Genomic DNA, 20,894 nt, shown 5'->3' with positions numbered 1-20,894 from the left:
TCGTATGTCTGTCTGCCCGTTCTTCCTTAATCTCGAGAACGGAGTTAGATACACGAAAATCGAAACCAGATATGGAAAACTTAAAAGCGGGAGGACACGAATAAGTATGTACGTGTTCCGGTCTAGACCGGAAGTCACGTGACTTTTTTAATTAAAAAATAAATAGGCTTGCAGTTTGGTTACTCTGATGACGTCAAGAAAGTAAAAAACTTCTAATTTCTTTTGAAATCGTTGTGTTCTTCTATCGATTTATAGAAGACGAGTGAAAAAAAGATTTATTTTTTTCACATTTCAAACACTTTCAACAATTGCCAAGAGCCAAAATTCGAATTTTATTACTTTTCTCTTATTGATGTATCGAGAATAAAATGGATGCTGAAACACAATTTACATTATAATATATATAACTGATGATATATTATTTTATTAATAACCTATAAAATTTACGAGTCATCAATTTTACTTATAGATTTTTTTATGCTTAAGGCCTCTAAATTGTTTATTATATAATATAGATCACAATTAAAGCGCAAGTTGTAGAAAAACTATTGGTCAGATCCTAACCAAATTCCTTACATGCACTGTCCGGACTATGCGGTTTCGATTTTCGAAGGAAAATTTACTTCACACTTCGGCCACTAGGGCAAGTTTGGAGGGACTGTACCCGTTACTGCACGTTTTCTGACTTGAGTATAAAAGGAGTTGAAAATGCTTTCACTCTGCTCATGCATTTCTTATTCTACTCGTTCATCAACGATACAGCGTGCCAGTACTTAAGAAATTTCGCTAGAAAACGTACGTAAAATGCACAGTAAGTAGACATCAGCGCCAAATTTTTCCTAGCGGTTAAATTTTGAAGTAAACTTTGTTTTCTAAAAATCTTAGAGAATTGTTTATCTTTCTACATCACGAAAAATAATATAAAATATAATTATTATTTGCTGTCATTTTTTTAAATTGTTCATATTTAATGTAACAACAATACAAAAAATGTAAATTTAATTTATAATTTACATTTCCTTCTTTATAATGAAAAAATTTATTTTTTAAATAAAATTAATTTAATTTCTTTTAAGTTTTTATACGTATAATTTAATATTATGAATGCTATAATAAAATTATTAGAAATGTCAAAATATAACGGAATTAAAACTCATGTGAAGTGTTTACTTGACATAGAAAATTTTCGATTTATTTAATTGTTACTTAAACGTTCTTTACTTAATCAAATAAAAAATGATAACAAATAGAAATTTGATTAAATTTTCATTATTTCTCTTCTAATTATCATAAAAGTCATATGAAATTTAATCATTATTTGTTGAAGTTTCTTAACGACGTTATATTGTTAGAATAATGAAATAATTAATTAAGTTCCTTAATTTATTAAATAGATAGAGACATAATTATGACCTAGTCTTAAAGGGCATTCTCGCCCGACGCCAGACACATAAAGGTCCTATAATTTTGTTTTCTAGGTCAAGAGTGTGTCGAAAAATCTATTTTTATATATATTATTCAGTTTATGAAACGGTGGTAAGGCCCCTAGTTATTACTATTTTTATTATTTCTTTGTACTCTCGTTTACGATAAAATTAAATAAAAGTTTACCATTTTTATTGCATTCTTGTAGAGACACCAGTAAGAAATTCTCCATTTAATTCTAAAAGTAATAGTAAATATGTGTTAAAGTTTTACCTGCATGTAATCGACTTTTAAAAGTCTAATTTCAATACTAAATTAATCGGAAAATGCCAAGGAGGAGGACATTCTATGGAAACTGGCCTCCTATTTAGGTGTTAAAAACGTGGAAAACCCTGAAAATTCCACGAGTCGCGAGTTCACGTTTCACCACTTGGAGTTTTTCGAATATCTAATACCTAAATAGGGACAGTTTTACATAGAAATTTCTCCCGTGAGGCACTCCCCTTTGCAGATTGTCTAGTGTTGTGTTGCCTTATCGCATCAATCTTACAATCCAATATATCTGTCTCAAATTCACTGGTTAAAGGTGTAGTATGGTAAGAACTGGGACAGTAAACGATCTCACTACACGAATGATACGGTGTCGGTATACGAATAGCTCGAGACTCAGCACCCTTGAGAGAGTTACGACGAAACGACTGATTTAACTATCGATTTAACAATATAATTTCTATCCTTTAATTAAAAACTTAATAAATAAAAGCAATAATGCTTACAACTTTCTTTATTCGAAGACCTCGCCGCTTCGTCAATAATTCATATTTATTATATAATATTAATTTATTTTTAATGTTATTTATTTAGTAACTTATTTAAATTTATAAAAATTATTTTACAGAAAGAGCCCAAAGGAAGATTATCAGTTAGCTACATTCTATTCATCGGATCTCTTCTCTCATTGATATTGCTATCGATCACATTATTTATTTTCTCGTATTTCAGGTAGATTTTCTTTCATAAAATAATAAATTTTACTTTAATAGCGATATAAATATTAAATATTTACTGTTTTACAGATCTCTACAATGCTCCAGGCTTCGAGTTCACAGAAATTTGGTTGTTGCTCTCATGATTCATTCATTTCTACTTATGATAATTCCATTGCCAATTTTATTCAAAAATTCTGTTCCTTCTTATCATGATTATGTAAATGGTTTTATATAATTATACATAATTAATTTTGATGGAAATTTTTATTCATTTTTTACTCGTTTTTTATTGTAGGATTGGTTTTGTAAGACGTTATTGACGTTAAAAATGTACGCTGCAACTGCAAGCGTTAACTGGATGTTTGTTGAAGGATTGTTACTCTACAGCAGCATTTCTGTCTTCGTTTTTCAGCAAGATCCACCATTTAAATTATATTATTTTATAGGATGGGGTGGGTATGATGATAAAATATTAGATTTAAAACAATGGTAATATTTGATAGACTATTTTCAATGTTCAGGTGCACCAGGGATGTTTGTTACCACGTGGGCTATCTGTATGAAATTTTATTTAAACACTCCATGTTGGAAAGGATATGGAAAATTGCCTTTTATATGGATTGTTACCGGTCCTATGATTACAGCTTTAGTGGTAAATCATTTTATTATTATTATTTTTAAATTAATTACACTATAGTGTTTTTGTTTAGGCATTGAGGTAGACGGGTAGGTAAATAAGTAATTAAGTAGGTATGTGAAGCAAATAATTTATAACAGTAATACAATGCATAGAGAATTATGGTGTGTGTGTGTGTGTGTGTGTGTGTAGGTAGTGTATGAAATAATGTAAAAAGTTAGTCAGTCTGTTCGTAAATTCCTAAAATGTTGAAAAATAATTGGAACAAAGCATTTATTCTAAATCAATTTTGTTCAAAAGTCGGTAAACCTTTATAGAAACTAAAATTCTATTATTTAAATACCTATAAACTTTACGAATGTTGTTTAAAATGCTATTACGACGATTTAACAAATTAAATTACTTAAAAAAAATTACAGCGGTTAAATGATACGTGGGCCATCTTGTACTTAAAGAGCTAAAATTGTATATAAATATTTATATTTTTTTGTAAAAATTTCAGTTTTTAAATGAACATTTATATTAATTAAATTATATAAATGTATAATTAAATATAGAATTTAATAAATTTTTGTCACTTGAATCATTTGTTGGAAGAGCAAAAGTGTTTTTGCTGCTGAAATGTTCTCGGATATAAAATTGCTAAAAATTTGATCAGAAGAAATGTGATATTGGAAAATTTGTTTTGCCATTTTGCAAGCTGCCAGATGGACAAACATACAGATCTTTTATCGCATTAAATGTACGGGATGTGCCTATATTTTTATAGTAACAGATTTATTCTTTCAATATACTAACATTATAAACTATTTTTAATGAATTTTGAAGTAAATTTGGAAGTAAAATATTCTAAATTTATTCTTCTATAAGAAATTAACTGTTTTATGATAGAAATATATGACTTTATTTCCCTAGGTTCATGTTATATTAATAAATGAATATAAGTAGATAAGTTACTCGCTTTAATATGCTAATAATTGAGCAAAAATATATTTTTAGTTTAATAATTTTCATAGCATTTATAATGAATATTTGAATATTTATAGCAATTTATATAATTAACGCTTTTATATTAAAGAATAATTAAAATTAATATACAGGATGTCCCATAAGCCTGAAACCATAGTCATTACGTAGATCTTTGTTTATTCTTTTAAAGATGAGTGATGAGGAAAGAATTCAAGTTATTCTAATGATGGAAACCAGCAGGAAGCATGAAGATGCTGAAGATCTGCATCCACATCTGTATGTGTAAACGTAGTAAATCCGGATGCAGCTTGTTAAACTCTTCAGCATCTTCACGCTTACTGCTGGTCTCCATCATCATTATAATTTGAATTTGTTTTTCATTACTCAGCTCTATGCTTTACCTGTAAATAATAATCTTTTATGGTTCCAGACCTATGGCACAACTGTATTTTTATATTACATGGTTTTTTATATTTAATTATCAGGTGAACACAATCTTCCTATTTACCATAGTTCGCATTTTGATCACTAAAATACGTGCTACTGTATCTATAGAAACAAAACAGGTCAGGTAGGTATTTTATGAAGTTATTTTTATCTAAACTTTTCTCTTTTTAATGCATTATTTATTATTAGTAGAGTTATACAACCAAATCTCTAAACAACGGCCATTGATGGGAACATAAAAAAATTGATCGTTATGAACAGGTTTTATTGTATATGTTTTCAAGAATAATTATTTACCATAATAATTGCTTCTATCATATACTGTCCACCATAGATAAGCGCTTAACATTGCATCATAAGTAGGCAGTATTTTTAATTAGGAATGATGTTTACTCCTAATTAAAAAATTCCCGTTTTAGAGGAATATTATAGTCACACTTATATTGTAGGTTGCATAAGTGTATATACAGTATATATACATATACACATCTATAAAAATAATATAATAGTGAAATTAATGTCACAGCCCTTCTATTTTACCAGGTTTTACAAAAGGTCCAGGTTTTTACTTGCGGACCACTAATAACTAAGTAGATAAAACCAATGTAGTTAGTCGCCAGTTCGGACCCCACCAACGAGCTGGCCACGTGATTTCCGGTTTTCTTCACATATTTAACGCTTGAAAATGGTCAGTTTTCTTACCGAAAACTGACCATTTTCTCGCGGGAAGCACTATTTCCCCTAGTGGATCCCTAATTTATGGTGTTTATTCCAGGTCTTGTGAGGCTTTAAATAAAGAATTGCGGGGGGCGTGTACTAGCCGCTGGAGGTACGGGTGATAACCCGTACCTCCAGCGGCTAGTACACGCGGCTAGTACCTCCTCCAATTGAAAACCCATAAAAAGCCAAAATATGACAATTTTAAAGAAGTGGTTATTTGTGAATAGACTTTCCTTGATTTTAATTGTGTGTTTATTAATAATTGCTGGGATTGAGTCCAATCAAGGCCCTTTCCCTCGATCTCCACAACAAATACGTCAAGAAGATATGCAAAGAAGAGGACGAGGCAGACCGTGCAAGAATAAGCTTAAAGAAGAAGAAAGGCAATTGAGCGATACAACTAGTGAAGATTATTATCAATTAAAGGATGTTTTTAATAAAAATAGTCCCGGGACCTCGAGAGCTACGACAATTTACGACTACTTCGAAACTTCAAGAGATTTAGGGCCACAAGTTCAGGAAGAGTCACAATTTACATTGAAAGCAATATACGAGTTAATTCAAGATAAGTTCTCTCTTCTTCATACGGAACTACAAGGAATTAGAGCAGAAGTCATTGCTTTGAAAGAAGAAAATAAATATTTGAATGGAGAATTGTCAAAATTATCCCAAAAAGTAGAAGAATTAGAGGAAATATCTAATAATAATTGCCAATTGAAAGGTATGTTAGAATTTGAAATAGACCAGCTAGCTAACGTGAGAAATAATAATAACATTATAGTTATAAACTTTCCGTTCAACTCGACTGATCATGTAAAAGAAATTAATCAGTTTATAAAAAAGGACTTGGGAATAATTAATAGTCACATAGAAGGAGTGGTTAGATTAACCAACAGTGAAATCAAACCCATAGTGAAAATATTATTGGGGTCCGTATATGATAGGAATCTGATTATTAAAGAATTCTGGAAAAAGAAAGGCGACTTCAATAATAAAGTGAAGGAAAAGATAATAATTACTTCGGATTTATGCATGAGATCCAGAATGAGAAGGAAAAAATTATTGGCAATAATTAAAGAAGAAAAACACAATGGGAATAGAATTATTATAAAAGATGATTATTATATTAAAGACAACATAAAATATACATATGATATTAATCTAGATAAAGTAGTCCAATTGAATGATTTTTCGAGAAGGAATTGATCGTCATCATAGTTCTGATTATGGCTAGATAGAAGAAATAATAGTTAGTTTGAGTGTTTAAATGCTAGAATTATGGTAATAAAAAAATTGAAACAGATTTGGCCTACACTTATTCCTTATGATAATCATTATTAAAGTTTTTTCTAAGTTAGGGGATCGAAAAAATATCAACTATTCCACCGAAGTCATTATATCAAGTACATAATTGATATATTTCTCCTGAATTCTGCCTATCTTAAGATTGTTCTAATCTGTCAAAATCTTGTGTGATATAATATAATTTCAGAACCTTATATAGCAACTGATATATGTTTCAGAAGTTTTTACCATTAAATTTCTCCACTTGGCTAAGATTTATTAATAAGAAGATAATTCAATAATAATAATAATAATTACCTTGCAGTTGGTGCAATCCTAGATGTAGGGGTTTTTATCCCCCAAAAATTATAAGTGTCGTTTTATAGCGAGGCACTAGTGTTACGAAACAGATATAACTTCCGTGCGACGAACAAGATCAACAATGAAATACTAACTAAGCATTTTGTATGTGGAAAAAATTACAATTTGATGATAATTTGTATAATTTAAAAAAATTTTGGTAGTTATGTAATATGATATAATATATCAATACACATGTTTGCAGTATTGCAAATATATATCAATGTTGAACAAATTAGATATTATTATAAGATGTCAATATTTTATAATTATTAAATAACAAAATCAACTATGTTGGTATCAACTGATTCTCCCCCTTGTAACAGGTATACCCTATTACAATAAACTTTACTTACTACTACTACTAAAAAAATAAAGAATTGCGATATGTTAAGGCCTTAGGGCCTCGCAATTCTCAAGCTGATGTTTTTATATATTAAAATGTCTATAATATACAGCACTAGAGAGAATTTATATTAAATTAGTACTGAGAAAAAGATTTGAAAAAAATAATAAAAATATCTGCTGAAAAATGTTTTTCTCTATTTTTCTGTCTAAAAACTATTTTTAAACTTCACTTTTACTGATATGTATTGTTTTGTATGTATGTATATATTGATATGTGTTACTGAAGTTGATTTTTGGGGAGATTTCGAGTTGATAAAAGTCACTTCAACTGCGTTTAAATTGATTTAAAATTGAATTATTTACTTAATTTATACAAAATATAAAATAGTTGGTTTTCTTTGTCAAGCTACCGAGACGATAAAACTACTGAACACGTAATGTGGTCATGGGTTCGAGCTTGAACAACTGTCTGGTCTAGTTTTCTGTGTTATTTTCAAATGTATAACTCGCACATAAAAGCATTTTTACGTAGAAAATCCTTCAGAGATCATGGATCATCTTTAAAGGATTGAAGGATAATCATAGCACAAGGATGATCTCATCCTCATGTTGTGTCGCTTTATTTCAATAAACGAGACCATATAGAAATTTAAATTAACGTACAGATAATAAATTATAAAATATTTTTAAATATGAAATCTTTTAATTGAAAAACCAAGACAAGTATATTTTATAACAGTTTTTCGATAAATTCTCCACAAGTATTTGCCGTTTTTCTCTTTAAATTGCATAGAAGAATTAATTTTATTATTCGTTTCCAACTTCATGAGTAGAATAAAATCAAGTAATTTAAATAATGTTTCATTATTACCATTATAATTTAAAGAGCAAAGTAAATCCAACTTCACAAATTCAATTTTCTGTTTGAATTTTAATTAATATTTATTAAGAAAGTTCGATTTTAAAATTAAATAATCTAACTGAGATTCTTAGAAACTTCTCGTGAATTTAATTTAAAATTAAAATATTAAATTTTTAAGACATTCGACTTTATTAAATTTATTTTTTGTTTTATTTTGTGGTTTAGGAAAGCAGTCAAAGCTACAGTTTTGTTGTTCCCTTTGCTGGGGATAACCCACTTGCTCTTCTGTATAAATCCACAAGACGATGGCTATTTAGAACAAGCTTACATGATTACAAATGCCCTTTTACAGTCTTGTCAGGTAAAATAATTAATAAAAATAGATAAAATATTAAAATACTTATTTTTAAATGTTTTCTAAATAATAAATAAATATGAATATAATCATTAATGAGTCGTATATTTCAGGGTATATTTGTTGCAGTGCTTTATTGTTTTCTTAACTCTGAGGTAATTTTTTTTACTCTTTTCTATCAAAAAACATAGTTAGACAAATAAAAAAGATAGTTTAAAGGTAACTTAACCGCGATATCTTAAGAGTGAATAGTATATATTTGATTTAGATTGTTAAACAGAAAAAATCATAATGATACTAGTGATACTTTCGACTTATTAGTAACAAGTTTCAGCAATACATGCAGTACATTTAATGTATTTTTAAATAAATAAATGCAATATATTATTAAGTTTAATTAACATGTATAATTGTTTAGGTACAAACAGCTGTTAAACAAACTTACATCCAAGCTCTACTGAGACGTCATCCGAACATCCGTTGTCAAGTAGCACCGCAAGGATCTACAACTCACGTGTCAAACGTAATGGATTCTTATACCGTAAACGGTGCAAAACCTATCAAACAATCTCCATACAGACAACCTGGAAGTAACAATTTAAGATACGCTAATGACAGTAATTATCTAGAACAGAAGAACAGAAAATCATCTTACCCTCTACTGGACACGTTTCAAATTTCCAACTCTCAAAATTGATTCTTTGCTTACAAATTTTCTTTTTTCTTTTATAATAATAAGAGGTATCGAGACAGAACTTAAACTTTTATTTTCTCTTAACACCAAAGATTGTAATTACAATTAAAGTTAAATAACATTACATATCTAAAAAATTACGCGGAATTATCTGTATACATCAGTACCACTTCTGATCATTTTTACATGAAAATACGTTCATATTATTTACATTCATCACCATAAATTTACTATAAAATGCGTATATTACGCTTAAAAAATTGATTTAATTAAATTGTATAGACTCGAAGATGTTTTTAGAATAATAAATGAATGTAATTAAACTAATTTTCTTTAAGTTATGGATATTAATTGTAAACCAAGTGCCATGTTACATACGTCATAAATAAATAAATAAATATATTTTAAGTACCACGAAGTAAAAGAAAACAATGAAAAAACTAATTATATTTAATTAATTAATGTATTATTTTTTAAAGATGTTTATTCGAATAAAAATGAATTAATTTTAATTTAATTTCTTGCTTTCAGTATCGAATAATTATTAAATAAATCGTGAATATAATTGTTGTAATTCGATTTATCACATTATATTGGAAATATTATATTAAAATTTCAATAATTAAAAATAAACAAATATACAAATTGTAATTTTCTATATGATAATTAACATTAAGCAAGGAGTTGCGTAACTTTCCAGGCAAGAAAATTTATAATTGTGCGATGCGCCATCTGTTATTATATTTTATTTAAACAATTTTTTATATTATTAATTATTATAAAATAGTAAATGAACTTAATTTTCAGGATATAAATGAATTTTATAAAGTTTGTAAATGCTAATAACGAGTAAATAAGTCCATATGACCCTCTTCTATCTCTCCACCCCCTCGACCTATAACCATCAAAATTTAACAGTATCAATGTCCTTAATACATAAAATTTCTTGCAAAATTTCAGAAAGTTTCGAGAAGAATCACAAGAGTTATTAATTTTCAAATTGGGTGAACAAATTCTCGCTCCCCACACGCATACGCTAACATCCTTACATACAGAAAAAACCGCTAAATTGTTTTACATTTCTCCAAGTTTCAAGGTCACTCGATTCCAAAAATTTAAAAAATCTAGTGAGGAGAGGTCATTTTTTTGTTCATCGATCGCCATACTTTCTCTTTGTTACATATATAACATCCGCGAAAATAAAAATATCATTAAATTTTAAAGGTGTGTTGAGTCTTATCTGTGTCTTGATCGGGTTAATTGTGTTAAATCTCATCTCCTTATTTATGTAAATAAATTTAAATTATAAAATTTGATATTTAAGTGAGAAGTTTTCATCTTTATCAACTTCACTTAAAGGCATTTTGCATGGTTTGATAGGCCAATAAGTTTGATCGATGGTTGCTAGAACGTAATTAAGAAGTTCCTTTCTCTCCTCCTGCAATGAATGATTATTGTGTTAAAGTAGAAAATAGCATAAATGACGTTACACTTGATTATAAAAAAGGACTGTTTTTTCATCCCCGTTACCGTAACATTGTCATTTATCATTCGCTAATAAAATGACAAAAATTTGTATATTAGGTTGCTGATTACGTTTTTTTTCTGTTTATTATACAACGTAATTTAATACAGATTGAAGCAGATTATTGTAGAATAATGGAAATAAACTCTTATTGCAATCAAATAATTAAAATATCGATAAATAATGGTACACGATAGGATTAACTACGTTAAATAATAATAAAATAAGACAAAGACAGCATATTTTTACTTATTAATAATTAAATCAAATTTATCGAAGTAAGCTTATTATTACTGGACTGCTATTTTAAAATTTTGTCTGTATGGCTGTCTGTTCTTCGTTAATCCCGAGAACGGAGTTAGACAGATGATAATTGAGATTAGATATGGAAAGGTCAGGGCTGGATTTCCCGGTACTTACTCACTACATTCAATGATTTATAATTTTGCTTGACTAATACTTTCAAAGATCTACTGTTTTGGATCTATGATTGTGTTTGCTCAACACACATAAGGCCACGGTTGGGCTTACTCAATACACTGAAAGATTTGCAGTTTTGTTCCATCAATGCTTTGAAAAATCTACTGTTTCGTTGCTGGATATTTTCAAAGATTTACTGTTTTGCTGCTCAATATGCATAAACGTTTGGCCTTTTGTTTAATTAATAAAACAATAATAATAAACTCCAAATCTATACTTATTATGCTACTACAGACAATACTTTTACTGACAGATTTCTCGATCAAAACGTTTACAGATATGCAGTTTTGACTTTTAATGAAACCAGTACAAGTAAAACTATAAATTAGTAAACTTATCGAAATATAACTGTCAAGTCTTCATCAATATAAATAAGGATCATGACAATAGACACGAAACAAATGTAACAATTAAAAAAAAAATCTATTTTAATATTCTGATATGCCCTTAGATAATACGAATGTCGTTTCTTTATTGTTTAAAACATTTTCTTTAATAAAATAATCATTTTTAAAATCACACAACAAACGAGAAATAAAAAGCAGTGTTTTACTGTATAAGAGTAAATTTTAAAACTGCTTTAAAAGTATTTTTATGCGTAAATTTAATTTACTTATTCTAATTTTTACTTATTCAACTCGAAGAAGAGTCGAAGTAATCAATATAAATTTAAATAACAAAATCCAAGACTTCTCTTTAAAGAGTTTTTATGTGGAAAATCAAATTATCGAAAACCAATCTGTTATCATTCAAATTTGATTAGAAGGAACCAAATTTGATGGCTAATTTCGGTCCATTTTCTCTAAGCATCCCCATGTACTCACTTAGAATTCGGATAACTCATTGTAAGTCAATCTGTACTCTTCCTGGAAGAAAAAAATAACAATAAAAGTAACAAATAAAACAGTAAAAAATTAACATGAGAAGTAACTGGTAAGAATGTAAATATAAATTGTTATTTAGAATCTATGTTATTGGTTAATGCTGAAAATCATGAGGGAAATCAAAATGGTAAAGAACAACAAAGAAATCATGAAATGTAGCCTCGAAAGTCATACATTTCACTGTTTTTCTGTAGATTTTCGAGTATATTTTTACGAATTCTTAAACTGAGGGATTACATATGCTTTCTATAGTGATATATATATTTTGTTAATGATCATTACTGTTGTGACGTTCACCCCAAATGTTATGACTATTTTTACTTCACCGGCTATTCTTCATAACAGAGGGGAAGTATGGTAAAAAATCGCCCCCTAATATTTTTATTTTTTGACTCGTGGACATTAAAATGTCGAGAAAGCAAAAACGATTAGAGATTTTTTCCTGTAAGTACGTGAAGGACACGATTTTTTTCACCCAATTTGAAGCATAAAAATACCTGTATGTTTTATCGGAAATTACTGAAATTTTGCTGGTTGGTTGGGTATTAGAAGGGAATGTTTTTTTTTAAATTTTCAGGAAAATTGGATTATCGGTTCAAGAGATATAGCCCCACCATCATAATTTATCCCGAACCAATCTGAAGACTTACGAAGGTAATGATAGCAATTATTAGGGATATAATATTATATCCCTGAAAATTCTCTATTATTATATATTCCCTATTGAATTCCTATTATTATATTCCTTATTATAATATGGATATTATATTAATAGGGAATTATACGAATAAACAATGCCGAGGAAGTCCAGCAACACCATTTCCAGCTCTTTTTTAATTATTAATAGTTTTAGTGAGAACGATGACATTTTTTTACATCTTAATAATAATAGAGAAGGATTTTAACTTTAATATAAAATTACGTTGGCTTAGAAGTTGCATACGTAACTGGAACGTCAAGGTGCTGATCACTCAAGAGATTCTGCATGAAAACTTAGCCGACATCTCTGTATCCTTTCAGAAATAATAAGAAAACGTTATGTTAGAAGAGATAAATTACATTATATCAATGTCTTTGCAGTAATTAATTTAATCTGACTGACAACAGCGAAGATATATCATTGTCGTGATATCATTAACACCATAATGTGATGTTGTGTTACCGCATCATCGGCTCTTACTGATACTCATCCTAACCGTCTACTATAAAAAATAATCACTAATTTATTTTATTTAATATAACGTTTACATTTCCGACTGTTATTATGGCGTTAAATCAGAAAAATAACCCCTAAACTTTTTATATTTTATAGACTCAGATTCTTAAAACGTCCATAAATGCAAAAATTTGGGTTTTTTTCTGTGTGCTTGGGAGCACGATTTTCTTCACTAAATATGAAGCTTGATAACTCCTGTTTCTTTTGTCAAATATCTGCAAAATTTTGCAGGGTGGTTTCTGTATTATGTGAATAGGTCCTGTTAAATTTTGGTGGTTAAAAGTCAAGGGGGTGGGGAGATAGAAGGGGTCATATATCACATGTCGAGATTTACAAGAGAATTTAACAACAAACCCATATTAAATATTATATTTAATTTTCATCATTATTATTTGAAGATCGTAAATATATTTTCAATGAAAGTTCTGAGTTTTATATTTTGATAAAATTTTATGATGCTTGTAATTTATTGATTCTGGAATTTAGTTAGTTTTTCAGTTTTTAAATATAAAAAAATAAATTTTATGTTCGTGTATTTTAATAAAATTAAAAAATTATTTTAAATAATCTTTAGAAGTAAATGAAAAGTTTTAACAAAATATAAAATATATATTATCAAAAATTCGAATACCATTATTTTAACATTATTTACACTTCAAAAAAGTAAAATTTATATAGAAATTATTAAAATTTATATATAGAATAATAAACATCATCTCTACAAATAACTTGTCAATAACTTACGAATAACAATCATCATACATGTATGTTTAATTGAAAAATACTATTAAAAGTCTTATATATATACAATTATAAAGAACACTAGTAAAATTAATTATCTTATCTTTAGTTATTATTTTGTAACAATTTGTGTTCTGCTTACAGAGGTTACGAATTCTAATTTTACACTTTAAAAGCCTTAGGGGTATTCTTCACTAAGGGCCCCTTTTCTTTCACTAATTACGTGTACAGCTTTTGGGGCCCTTTTGACCCACTCTCACTGTTGTATAAGACGATGTTCTTTTGGTAAACATTCTATAGACTTGTCTTTTAGATCCTTTTAGAGGATCTATATAAGGTCTATATAAGGTTAGAGTGTGGTAAACTCCTTTTAAATCCGACTTTTTGGACTCTTCTGGGCCCTTTTAGACCTGTGACCCTGATTGGTGGCAGGGATTGAAGAGAGATTACTTTAGACAGGAACGAATGGAAAATGGTTGTAAAGTACATAACTTTCCCACCTGGCACGAGTACCATAAAGATAGATTTCTGCAACTCTCCTCTTTAAAGGTACATTAATAAATAATTTACGGACAAATTCACGTGGATTTTATTTCTTTAAATTTTCGCTTTGATATATTAATATATAAAGATCTTAAAGATATGTATATACATTATACAATATATATATATAAGATAGTATGCTTCTAAGTATAACAATAATGATGAAGTGAACAAATACCTACCTGACTAGAAAAGTATAACTTACTTCTTATTGAAAATTGGATGTAACTGTGGATCCATATTATTTTTCTATGAGCCATTAAAGATATATCTGAAGAAATAATGTAGTGTCAATATGATTTTCAAACACAACAAAGACCTTCAACAAACATTTAACGCTATTAAAGTAACCAAACTTTGTAGATTTATAATGAAGTAAACAGGAGTAGCAATGTATATAACATTATTACAATAATCAAATATATTTATTTTATGATAGGAGAAACCGTTTTTTCGATCAATCGAGTGTTCAACATTCTTTGTGTTTTATGTAATTATATCTACACAAATAGAAGCACTCAACTTCTATCGAATCTGCTGCTCATCTGACTAGAGAATAAGTGAAGAATATTAGTTTTCCATTGTTCTCTACGTTTCACTAGAACACAGAGGGCTCAATTTTGAATTTTCTGGAAGTTCCTTGTGACGTCCTCTAATTGTATTTTACTCTTCCACGTTCCTTAGAAATAATAATTAGAGTTTGATAAAGTTTATAGATATTGTTTTGTTGAATTCGTGCGTATTGCAGCGCAACACTTGAGCCATCTGCCAAGAAAACATGCCTTACTATGGGAAATTGGTCTCTATTTGGATTTTAGACACTTGAGAAAAGCTTGGAAAACTCCACAACCAATTGCCAACCAATTGGTTGGCCATCAACTGCTAATGTTTTATCCAATCAGCTACTATTGAGCTAAACTATTGTAAGTCACCACTACATAAAATCAAAAAATTGTCAAACTTTTATATTTTTCCATTAAAAATCGATATAAATAGTCATATCTTACATCAGATAAGCTTATATTATTGCAAATATTCAGTTGTATTTTTTACATTTTTGTATATTAAACATTTTGAAAATAATATGTGCTTGTAAAATCGAATTTACTTTATTTTCACTACAGAAATAAATATTTTAATATAACTTATCAAGATTTTAAAAATAGAAGTAAACGAAGTGCATTTACGCGCATTAATCTTGCTAAACACCTTGTTAAAATTGTTTATGTACCGTTTAGTTGAGATTAAAAACAAATTAATGATTTCTTTTATAGTTATTTTAATTAGTTATTTTTACAAATAATATGAATGATTTCAGAATTAGATATTTTTTTAAAAAGTCCCAGTAGCAACCATTAAAAATATGCTAATTGAATGTTTTTTATGAATACAGTCAAACCTGTGTACACCGGCTACTGAAAAAAAAGGTTAGAAATGGCCGTTGTTTGGAGGTTATTTTCTACATTTCTATTCAAAACTACTTGCAGAAATAATAGTCGCTGTATTGAAGGTTTGGCTGTACGACATTTTTCAGTAAGATGAAATATAATTAGTAATCAGCAATGAGATAAGGCTTTTATGAGAGCATTGTTTAGGTATGTCTGTGTATTTATAGGTAATATTTGTTCCTCGCTTTCGTTATATCAGTTTGGTTCTAGTTTAAAGATAGTTTCGGCCTATTGTGAAGTTTTCCGGGGTTTTTTTCACGTGTCTGACATTTAAATGAGAGCCAGGTTTATACAGAAAGTCCTTCTGGAAGGCGGATTGAAATTAAGAAACAATTAATTAGTTACAGCATAGAACTTTTCGATTTCATTATTGGGATACAATTTTCAAATTGCAGACTCACAGATTCCCACTTTCGTCCTTCTGTCTGTCCGTCCTTCCCGAATCTCGAGATTGGATGAAGAGGGATGAAAATTGAGACGAGATATGGAAAGCTCAGAAGCCAGAAGCTCCGATGATGACATAAACTATATAATATATAATATAATAAATATATACTGCTTTTTTATTTTAGTCAACTTTCGTACAGACAAACAGACATACGATTTCGCTTTCTTTCATTCAAATGTGGTAGTTTTTCTTGCCATTTAGGACTTCTTTAAGTATTCACGTTTACAAATAACCTTTTATAATTGAATATTCTCTAGTGCAGACAATATAATTTACATAAAAATAGTGTAATTACAAGTAAAAGAACTGTAAATTACATTTTATCTGTAATTTATATATCATTGAACAAATACCAACAAATGTAGGCATTTACAATTAATTTAAAGTTAAGCTTAAATTGCTTTATTCTAATTCTTAAAAGGAATCAAGATTTTATTGCATTATTATTTTTTAGTTTTTTAAGAATCTTACGGACAGTCAAACAGAAGAACGGAAAAACAAACAATAAAATAATTTTTATACCACTAAATTTATTAAATTTAATCTTATTTGTAAATTAATTTTATTAAAATTAAATTTAAAATGAAGAATTTGATGAATTCGAATTTAATTTTATAAAAATGGTCACGAACTTTTGTTATTAACTTCAATGTTAAATTATTTTAATGAAGATTTAGTTTCAGTATCAAATTAAGGTCATCACAATGCACTAATTGTAATTATATCTGAATGGTAATTTATTACAATAAAGGAAAAGTAACAGTTATACAAGCCAAGTTAATAAATTCTCTAGTGATATGTCTTCATGATGTATTTAGATTTAGGATCAAGGTTAGAGGACTTCGGGTACAGAGGAACCCCAAAATTTAATTTTCTTTATGTAAAATTGGAAATAATCGACTTATTTATATATGGTTTATAGTTTGTAGAAAAGAATAAGATATTTGTGATTAGTCCTGACCTCACTTCACCTACCTCTGCTCTTATATAGTAGTGTCGATACGTTTTAAACATTCTTGTTGAATGTTTACAGTATCACTGTAAGTTACGTGTACATTTCACACCAAATTTTGGGTGATGTATTAAAAACGGTAACTATACGAGTAATTATTGTAATAGATAATTTAAAGGTCCAATCTGTGTTCCCATTTCTTCACAGTTACAAAAACACTAGTAGTTAGTCGCGGGTTCGCACCTCATCAAACGGTTGACCACGCAGAGTTTTCCGGCATGATTCCTGTTTATACATGTCCCCGCATGTTACTTTGCCTTACTACATTAATTCAATCAATCCAAGCGTTTTAATTTTTTAATAAAGGATTGTTTCATTTATCAAGATGAAGTTTCTTGTATTTAAATAAAACTGGACTTAAAATATTTAAAAACAAGTATAACGATTTAACTATTTATCCTATTTTTCGTTTCGATCTTCTGTCAAGTCTGAGTGTGTTTATCAGGATTCTTCATGTTTTTCTTGCTTTCTGTCATTCTTTTCTTTCCACAGTTAATCATTCCACTCGTCTTTTCTCTATGTCACTCTTGATGTTATCTCCTTTCTCTTCGTTCTCCCTCTTGATCTCTCTTATCCAAAAACCCCGTTTCTTCCGTTTCTCTTGACATTCTATTCTCATTCATTCTCTTTACATAATCATACCATTTTATTCTACTTTTACTATTTTTACATATAAGCTCTTTTGATTTATTTCCTAGTTTTCTTCATTTCATAATTCTGTCTCTTCTAGTTATCTTCAATATTTCAATGTAACATTTTTTATTATAATACTATAAAATTTAAATACGGCTTCATTTTCTATAGAAATATTCAATTTTTAACGTTTTCTTCGGCATATTCTTCTATATTTATAGTTTAACACTATTAAATATACTCCTTAATTGTTGTTTTATATCTCAAGTAGGTTTCACAAAGTAAATTCTCACTTTGAAGCATTGATGAATTCTCTTCGATGTGAACTCGAATTCAGGACTAACTATGCATTCAATTCTGAGAATTAAGTGCAGAGTTAGTCCTAAATGCTTTGAAGTAATCTCAAACTGAGAGAAACAGTTTACTGGGATGTGGCCATGTAACACGTAAGAGATCTGCAAAAGGGGTACCTCTCCGAAAGACTTTTATGAGGAATTTGCTTCTATTTGGGTGCTAGATACGTAAAGAAATTGCGGTAAATTCCACGCTGCCACCCGTTGGTGAGGTGCGAACCCGCGACTACTAGTGTTTAGTGGTTTTATTCATTTTGCTTGTTTGAAGATATTTTTTTCAAAGTTTCTAGGAAAAATAGTTAAGTGAGTTTACAATCTTTTACAATTAAAGTTTACAAATTAAGATAGTTGAGAAATTCAAACTAACCAATAAAAAAATGTTAAAAAAAATAAAATATTCACGATAATACAATTGGAGAAACTTAGAATAATTGCAGGCAATTATCTAAATCTAATGAAATTACTAAATCGATGAGTGTCTTGTGTTAAAGAAGCGATAAGTGATTAGACAGAGAAATTATTGTTAATTGACTTGTAAATAAAAGAAATTATTTCCAGAAAATAGGTAACTTTAATTACAATTGAATGATTCTTTGGATTAATGATTGTAAACATAATTACGGTGTTTCCTGATTTTGTTAAATATTTAAGGAATTAAGTTTTCTTAGATTACTTATTACTTTAGTAAATCTTAATATATTTGTTTCTCAATTTTGAAAAGGCCTACCAGTGACTAGTGGATAGAACATGTTAGGTGGCCGCGAATTCGCACCTGAACATAGAGATTACCACGTGCCTAACACCTAGATAGGGAACCTAGTTTTTAAATAGTATTTTCATTTTAAGATAGGTATGAACTTTAATTTATACGCTGAGACAACGCTAAACATGGGTGTAGCTCCCATGCTATGAGGAGTGTTTTTTAGTTGGCGTTAAAATTTGGAAATTAAGAAGTTTCTTCCAGATATGCTGGCCCTGTTTTTCATTATTTGATTATTTCCTTTATAGGCTTGGCCATAATATAAACAGTCATCTTAGTGCTTACAAGATAGAAAAACCTCTAAAAAGAGAAAGATCATGAAAAACTAAACATTCCTCAACTTATTAACTTAGACGTTTCAGCTGTTACGATAGGTAAACGTAGATGATAAAATGTCATGTGTCACAAACTCCTCAGTTTAGCAATAGGAAGATATTATTACTTCCTTTGCTCCCTAGTATGGTAATCCTTGGAGGAAGCTCTACGGAAAACTGGCCCTATTTACACATTACTAACTTGAAAAAAACTCGAAAAACTCTACGTTGGCGATGTACGAACCCATACCAAGTAGGGTTTAAGTAAGTGTTTAGTTGTTTTAACCACTCTTTAAACACGATATTCTTCAATATATATCGTTGTTTCCAGGTTTGATGCTGCTGATATATTAAAAAAAAGCATTTTTATCCTTTCAAATAGTATTATCACAATAATAAATGATCGTAATTATTAGTAAGCCATGAATTAAGCAGGTAGTTCTCATTACAAGGAAAAGAAAAACATAATGGATGTGCAGAGGAAAGAAGATATATCTTGTGAGATAAATACACTTTCTAGAAAGCTCTTTAATATGGTTTTATATAAGTATATATTTAATAAGAAGATTGTACGTAGTAAAGATGATTGTGTTGTGTCTTTTATTGCATCATTGAAAAAATCGACAAAATCCCATAAGAGCAGTCTATAATCTGGATGATTCTCTATAAGAAAAGAGTTTTATATATCAATCTTTGGATATAAAATAAAACAAAAATTATATAAAAACGTGTTATTTAATATCTTTAGATCAAGAAATATATATATATTTCTGTATATATATATATACAGAGAGAAAGAAGGGAAGAGGGAGAAGAAGGAAGGGAGAAAGAGGAAATGTAACTCTGTGGTTTAATACCTATGGGAAATAAGACAGATAATAGCATATAAGTATCTTTCTCTTACAATTCCCGAAATAAACTTCTTGAATCTCACTTCATTTCTCCAATACTTAATTATATTTATTAACTTTTAAAAAACATATTAAGCTATGTATTGTTTTTGTAAAATCGAAAACATTAATAGAATTCTACTCACTTTTATGATCAAGAAATGAGATTCGACCATCAAATGATCGAAGCTCATTAAGTGTGGTCAGGCTGAACAGTGGCACAATGATTCTTTGTTGCACCACTAAGTTAGCTTGTAGGTGTCTTTTTACGATCTCTTCTTCTGCATCTCGCAAACAATAAATGAAATATTAATTAACAGTGTGATTTTCAAGCTAGAAATTTGGATTTATTTAAGATAATTAAGATACCATTTTCGAACTGGAATAAAGCTAGAGCAATAGTTGGGGAATCTGCCAAAAGGGTGTTACATAAGAGGACTTTTAACGAGAAACTGTCGCTATTTACGTGTCATACACGTAAAAACACTTTACATGACCAGTTCGTTGGTCTGATGCGAACCTGTGATCAGTGGGTTTATCCACCCTCTACTACATGG

The 20,894-nt window shown here is 28.8% G+C and overlaps 1 protein-coding gene across 2 annotated transcripts in view; it reads left to right on the top strand.

Annotated features, from left to right (window-relative positions):
* The window catches only part of LOC136979540 (corticotropin-releasing factor receptor 2-like), a 33,240-nt gene extending 23,945 nt beyond the window's left edge, over positions 1 to 9,295 (top strand). The window contains exons 4-11 of one of the 2 annotated variants that reach the window (XM_067275545.1): positions 2,324 to 2,427; positions 2,502 to 2,631; positions 2,710 to 2,866; positions 2,936 to 3,066; positions 4,506 to 4,591; positions 8,267 to 8,402; positions 8,510 to 8,551; positions 8,815 to 9,295. In XM_067275545.1, the coding sequence (XP_067131646.1) occupies positions 2,324 to 2,427; positions 2,502 to 2,631; positions 2,710 to 2,866; positions 2,936 to 3,066; positions 4,506 to 4,591; positions 8,267 to 8,402; positions 8,510 to 8,551; positions 8,815 to 9,093 (1,065 nt within the window). In that variant the 3' untranslated portion in view covers positions 9,094 to 9,295. Of the gene's footprint in view, positions 1 to 2,323; positions 2,428 to 2,501; positions 2,632 to 2,709; positions 2,867 to 2,917; positions 3,067 to 4,505; positions 4,592 to 8,266; positions 8,403 to 8,509; positions 8,552 to 8,814 lie in introns of both variants that reach the window. The other variant, XM_067275544.1, reaches the window with a different exon arrangement.
* The last annotated feature ends 11,599 nt before the right edge of the window (positions 9,296 to 20,894 follow it).

Source organism: Centruroides vittatus, unplaced genomic scaffold, assembly GCF_030686945.1.
Source record: "Centruroides vittatus isolate TY-2023 unplaced genomic scaffold, ASM3068694v2 contig_628, whole genome shotgun sequence".
Classification (NCBI taxonomy): domain Eukaryota; kingdom Metazoa; phylum Arthropoda; class Arachnida; order Scorpiones; family Buthidae; genus Centruroides; species Centruroides vittatus.
Note: the sequence above shows the minus strand (reverse complement) of the source record. Positions and strands in the feature narration are given on the sequence as shown.